This window comes from Cyprinodon variegatus, unplaced genomic scaffold, assembly GCF_000732505.1.
Source record: "Cyprinodon variegatus isolate N-32 unplaced genomic scaffold, C_variegatus-1.0 Scaffold1223, whole genome shotgun sequence".
NCBI lineage: Eukaryota > Metazoa > Chordata > Actinopteri > Cyprinodontiformes > Cyprinodontidae > Cyprinodon > Cyprinodon variegatus.
The window spans coordinates 132455-139327 of NW_015151676.1; the positions used below are offsets into that span (position 1 = coordinate 132455).

Genomic DNA, 6873 nt, shown 5'->3' on the forward strand with positions numbered 1-6873 from the left:
TCCTCCTCTTGCATGTTTCCTCTGTCCATAGCGTTCCTTGACAGTGTCGTTTCTAAGTCACCAATTTAGTGCTACTTGGTCCCAATGGAATTTCCCATTAGAAACCTCCTAGCACTAAGTTGCTAACTGCTTAGCAACGATGCTTTCAACAAACCGGCCACAATCGAAAAGCTTGCGAACCTTCCGCCACAACAATCCCGCCCCTATAATAATCAACCAATCACATTTACTTTATTCACTGGTGTAAAGTCGGGCACCATTCGGGAGAATTCAGAAATTTTAACATAAGTTTATCTGTATTTAATGTTTGAATTTTCTTCCATCCATCGTAATTTAAACTGCAGATTTTCTTTCTTTAAATTTATTTCCGGTATTTCTCCCAGCAGGACACCCAGCCTTCTCCTCTGGCCCTTCTGGCTGCTACTTGCAGTAAAATCGGGCCCCCTGCTGCTCAGGCCCCGGTAACTTCTCCTCCCACTCAGCCGCAGCCTCGCAGGCTTCAGCCCATAAAGCCGGCTCCCATAGCACCAGCTCCACCCAAAAACCTGGGTTTCCTTTCAGCTAAGGGCAATGTGATCCAGCTCCCTGCTGGCTTGGGAACCTCAGCTCCCGGCAGTCCTATTGTCCTTACGATCCAACAGAGCCCGGCACGCACCAACACCGCCGGCCCTGCTAACATCCAGTACCAGGTGATGCCGCAAATCCAGATGATGCCGCAGGGAGGTCAGATCCAGCTCATACCAGGCACTAACCAGGCCATCATTACCACTCCTATGACTGTGCCAGCCCCAGCTGTCGCAGCTGCAACGCCGGTGACGCCGCAGAAGACCGTCGCCATTAAACCCTCGCTCAAGGTACGGAAACCAAACAATGTGGCGGCTAATGTGATGCAGCTGCCCGGCGGGCTCACGCTGCCCCTTAATGTTGCAACCGGAGAGGTCGGCGGGTCTGCGGTCGTCACAGAGACGGCCGCGTCCCCTCCCACACCTGGAAAGGGACGGCGAGGGAGGAAGAGGAAAGTGGTTCCGCTGGCCGAACCTCCGCCAGCTCCTTCACCTCCGCCGGAGCAGATGGAGACCATTGTAATTGAAGCTGGCGATAACATCATACAGGTGATATTTCTGCCTATTTTAGTTCTACATTGACCATCTTCCTACTGAACTTGATTTTAAGAAATGATGTTAGCGGAGATTAGCGTTCGATTTTCCTCATATCGGTATGGACTGATGCAATATGAGGATTATTTGGCCGATTCTTTCATGCATTTAGCAGCTATACCTTGAGGTCACGTAGAGTGCATTTATTGTGGCTCCCCTGCATTCTATGGAGCTACATTGGGGCCATACATTTTGTTTAAAAAACAACAAAAAACTTAAAACTGAGAAATTATTTGGAAACTTAAAAATTGTTTGAAAACTGAACTTTTTGCAGTAAAACAAAAAAAAAGTCAGTTTAAAACAGTATTTTTGAGCAAACTTGGAGTCCCTAATTTAACTCCATTATTTGCTATCATGTCTTAATGTTTTGTTTAGATGTGTTTATTGATGTTTTATTTGTTTGTTTAAATTGTGAGCTGTGACGTTTTTATCAGTGTCACATAAATGGGTGGAGAAAAAAAAAGAAATATCAGCTCCATGAATTGGACCCAAAAAATAATCAGTATACATCAGTGATCGTTTAAACATCTATTAAAATAATCGGTATGGGCCTGAAAAACGGCACATTGGTTGATCTCTAGTTTTGATGAAAACCAGTCCTAAAAAATAATGCTTAATTTTTGTTATTTAAACGTAACAAGGATCTAAAATTCTCAGCCAATGCGTTTAGCAGGTATAACTTGAGGTCACGTTGAGTGCATTTATTGTGGCGCCTCTGCATTTTATGGAGCTACATTGGGGTCTTAAATTTTGTAAAAAAAAAAAAATTTTAACTGAGAAATTATTTGGAAACTTAAAAATTGTTTAAAAACTGAAATGTTTTTTTGAAACAGAAGAAAAATTAACCCACAGATCATGAATGCAACAGCTGGAACTATTTTGTCCAGATGCCAAAATTGAACCTGAAAAAGGAAGCTTAAAACATTCCTTTTTTGCAGTAAAACAAAAAAAAGTCAGTGTAAAACAGTACTTTTGAGCAAACTTGGAGTCCCTAATTTAACTCCATTATTTGCTATCAGGTCTTAATGTTTTTGTTTTTATGTGTTTATAGATGTTTTATGTGTTTGTTTAAATTACGATCTGTGAGATTTTTATCATTGTGTCACATAAATGGGTGGAGAATAAAAAAATATCAGCTCCATGAATTGGACCCAAAAAATCATCAGTATACATCAGTGATCGTTTAAACATCTATTAAAATAATCGGCATGGGCCTGAAAAACGGCACATTGGTTGATCTCTAGTTTTGATGAAAACCAGTCTTAAAAAATAATGCTTAATTTTTGTTATTTAAACGGAACAAGGATCTAAAAATCTCAGCCAATGCGTTTAGCAGGTATAACTTGAGGTCACGTTGAGTGCATTTATTGTGGCGCCCCTGCATTCTATGGAGCTACATTGGGGCCATAAATTTAGTTAAAAAACAAAAAAAAAATTCAAACTGAGAAATTATTTGGAGACTTAAAAATTGGTTTATAGAGCCAAAAAGATTAGAATTGCGTTGATGTCCCAATATTTATGGACCTGACTGTAATCTGATGGTCCAAGGTGGTCCGATATCAGATTCCAAACTGCAGGAGAGAAGTTAAACCTAAGGTTACAGGTCTTGTGACCCTGATGCCTAAAAGTTACATAGTGTTGCTTTAAACCAAGTGTTTCAACATCTTGTATAAACCTTTGTTGTTTTCTGTAGGCGGGGAACAATTTGCTGATTCTGCAATCTCCTGGACAGCCAGCGATGGTGCAACAGGTCCAGGTGGTGCAGCCTAAGACTGATTCCCAGTTGATCCAGATCCCTCAGCAGGCATTGAAAGTGGTGAAGGCTGCTTCTGCCACTTTGCCTCCTGTCCCACAGAAACAGCCCATCACTCCGAGCCTGCAGGTGACCCCTCAGGATCCAACACCGACCCAGGTATGAAGTCAATCCATCTGAGCTTCCACGCTGCATCGTTACAGCCTGGCAGGAAGTTAGCTGGAAAACTTAAAACATCAATGAGAGATGTTTACTAACTGGTAGCTTAGCTGATTGTCGTACCATGTTAAGATCAGCCTTCACTTCACATTAGTTAGTTTAAATTGGACCATTAACTCATGTTTTTGTGGCTCTGCCTTGTTGACTGCATTTTGTCAAAGCTATCTGGTGCCTGGCAGTTAAATAACCATCACTGAAGCCTCTGAGGGTCATAAATGTAACAGAGTCAACATCCTGGACGAGTTTAAACGTCCTGTCAGGTGATGACGCTCAGAACTAAACATTATTAGGCTTATTTCATCAACGTTTTTTTCCCTTCGTCTTATTTTGAAGTAATGAATTAGAGGATTCTAATAAACTTTCTAAATTACACAAAAAAATTACACTTGCTTTAGTTTTTTTATTTATTTATTGACTTTTATTTAAAAGGGAGAGTGAAAGATATTTTTCCAATAAGTTCTGACGTAGCGAATATTCAACTCCTGTGGCTGAATAGCTGTCTCTGCTAGTGTAGCGTCCTGAATGCAGCATTAGAACCGCACTTCTCTCTCCAGTTGCGTGAACCATTGCTAATACCAGCTGACATGATAAACTAAATACAACTTGCAACACATTTCTTCTTATTATTTTAAGCTGCGGTCTTCTCTCTCCTGTTAACTCTTCCTGTCTACTACAGCTAAATGTAGCAGCAACATATGACAACGTCACACTTTGCAGTGACTCTTAAATTCGCTCCAATGATTGAAACGCATTGAATGAACTGTTTTTTACTTTTTAAAAGCTTGCTTAAAATTTGCATTACATTTGGACAAAAACAAGGCTATTCTGTCTTTATTTTGAACTTTTAGCATTAAAATGGGATTATAGCAGAAGGAAAAAAAAATGTATATTAATTTGGCCTGTTCCTTCTAACTAAATAGACGACGTCGGCCCCCGTTACTCTTGAGAAATCAGCTAATTAAATGATGAAACACATGGAAAGTTTCTTGCAAAATATGTCTGACGTGTACGGCCAACTGCTGGTATGACTTTGGTGAAAAAAGACAGCAGCTGATAACCGCAGTGGAGCTCATCAGGTTTAGGCTAAAAAGCAAACTAGCTGTTTGTGCAGGGAGGGCAGACTAGTTACTGGAATAGACTGACCTCTTTCTAACGTAACCCCAAAGATAGACCTTAGAAACACTTTTGATTTGAAGAGTCTGTGACATGTCTGGTTATATTTGCTTTTTTCTACTCCTCCACTGTCAGCTTGTCTTCATATATTGGGGAATAAAACAGAGGACTACCGTATTTTCGCGACTATAAGCCGCATATAAACGTCTTTTTTGTGCAGCGCGCCCTATAGTGCGGTGCGCCCTATGTGTGTTGTTATTGTGGATGTTGTTAAGACCACCATGAGAACGTTAAAGGGGGAAGTGTGGGCGTGGATTGGCTGCCACGCAAATGGACAGAAACTGCCGCCTATGGTGATTTTTAAAAGAAAGACTTTGCCTAAAGAGCCTTTTCCAGCTGGAGTCGTTATTAAGGCAAAGGAAAAGGACTGGATGGATGAGGAGATGATGAAAGAGTGGCTGAGGGAGGTGTACTGTATGTAAGGAGACCAGGTGGTTTTTTCCACTCATCAACATCGCTGTTAATCTGTGACTCCATGCGTGCCCATCTCACAGCCGATGTGAAAAACAAGGTGAAACAAATGAACGCTGTGCTTGCTGTTATTCCGGGAGGTCTGACAAAGGAACTTCAACAGCTCGACATCGGTGTGAACCGGCTGTTCAAAGTAAAGTGGGGGCAATGGATGAACGACGGAGACCACAGTTTCACGAAAAGTGGAAGGCAGCGCCGGGCAAGTTACGCCACAGTTTGCGGATGGATTGTACACTAGAAAAACAATCTAGAAATAAGTAAATATGTCTTAAATTAAGTGTATTTACCCTTAATTTCAGTTGTTAAATGAGATAGTTTGCCAATGGGATGAGTATATTTACTCTTAAAATAAGATAATTAGATGATATTTTCTTGAAATAAGACCATTCAATTGTGTTTTCTTATTTTAAGTGTAAATTGTCTTGTTCCATTGGCAAACTGTCTCTTTTATCTCCTCAATCCAAGAACAAATGCAATCCTTTTAAGAAAAGATGACTTCTAGATTTCAAATTTTTTCCAGTGTAGATGCTTGGGCTAACGTGTCTGCTGGCACTGTTGTTCGAGCTTTTGCAAAAGCCGGCATCATTTCCGAGGAGCCGCACGGCACGGAAAGTGACTCTGACAGCGAAGAAGGGGAAATTGGCATGTCTGATTTAGCGCAGCTGTTTAATTCAGAAACAGAGGATGATGACTTTGATGGGTTTGATTAATACTTTGTAATAAATACATAAAAAAAGCACAAACATACTCAGTTTTGCTCCCGCTCTATTTTTAAATACGCAGTAGAGGTATTTAAACGTAGTAGAGGATATGTACTGGTATATAATCCGGTGCGCCTTATGTGTGTGTTAAATACAGTAATGGCACACATAACTGAGACTGCGCCTTTTAGTACGGTGCGCCTTATGGTCGTGAAAATACAGATTGTCCCCTTTTGGCTACCATAATCAAAGATGGCGGCACCTATGTATTTATAAACAACTCATTCTAATCTCTTCCTTTTTTGATGCAGTTGTTATAAGACTTTGACAGAAAGCTAAATCAGTTTCCCACTGTGATCTTTAACTCATTTCATTCACTGCATTTCTCATGTTAATAGTTTATATTTTACTTCACTTAGATCCTCTTCAAAACAGCGTCAGGGGAGTGGCAGTCAGTTCAACTGCAAGACTCCGGCTCCAAGGCAACAAGCCCTACAACCTCTGTTGCCCCAACCACCCCCACATCACCACCTGCCAGCAGCAAGAGGACCCAGGCAGGGGCGCGAAAGGAGCGCACCCTGGCAAAGATCGCCCCTGCGGGTGGAGTGATGGCATTCAACCAGTCGCAGTTGTCCTCTGCATCTCAGGCAGTGCAGACGATCAGTATCAATGGGGTCCAGGTCCAGGGAGTTCCTGTCACCATCACCAATGCAGGAGGTAAGCTAACGAGGAGCCTGAATAACAGCTTCATGGTGACAGTCGGTACTAAAGATGCATTTTATTAATTGATTAATTAATCTAAAGGGGATTGATCTGATCGATTGATAAGTCGCCATTTTCTTAAAAAACTGTTTTCTCTCGTCTCAAGACTGTCTTTCCACAACATGAAGGACTTAATATTCTATTACAATAAGCTGAGGGGGAAAAAAAGTACATTGTTATATTTTTTACAATTTATTATGTCAGCGGTTTTCATTACTGACTGAATAATAATAAAAAAAATAGTTTTCTCACACATTTTTTTAAGTTTATAAAAGCAAGGCTTGAACATATTAGATTACTGAATACAAGATCATTAGAATACTTTTTATTTTCCAGTGCAGTTGTGACACTATCATTAAAGTCAGGGTATGTGGCTCTGACATACTGGGAGATTAGGTGTTACTTTTTGTCACTGAAGTCAACGCTAACCATGATATAGCGCTCTGTTTTTAGCATAATCCAGTAGTCGGAGCTCGGAGAGACTTTGTGCTGTTAGCAGCTGCTTTAAACTGGTGGTTCTGGTTGCTCTCAGAAATTCAAACTTTTCTCAATAAAGTTCATTAAGTCACAGAATCCTTCCCTATCTACAATGCTAACTGCTGACCTTTTTTTTTTTCTTTCAGGTTTTAAACATTTT

The 6873-nt window shown here is 40.7% G+C and overlaps 1 protein-coding gene across 3 annotated transcripts in view; it reads left to right on the plus strand.

Moving 5' to 3' along the window:
- Positions 1–6873, plus strand: part of sp2 (Sp2 transcription factor) — a 25557-nt gene that overhangs the window by 8537 nt on the left and 10147 nt on the right. For 2 of the 3 annotated variants that reach the window (XM_015401466.1, XM_015401465.1), the window contains exons 3-5: positions 387–1112; positions 2851–3069; positions 5894–6191. In XM_015401466.1, coding sequence (XP_015256952.1) covers positions 387–1112; positions 2851–3069; positions 5894–6191 — 1243 coding nt within the window. Of the gene's footprint in view, positions 1–383; positions 1113–2850; positions 3070–5893; positions 6192–6873 lie in introns of all 3 variants that reach the window. The other variant, XM_015401464.1, reaches the window with a different exon arrangement.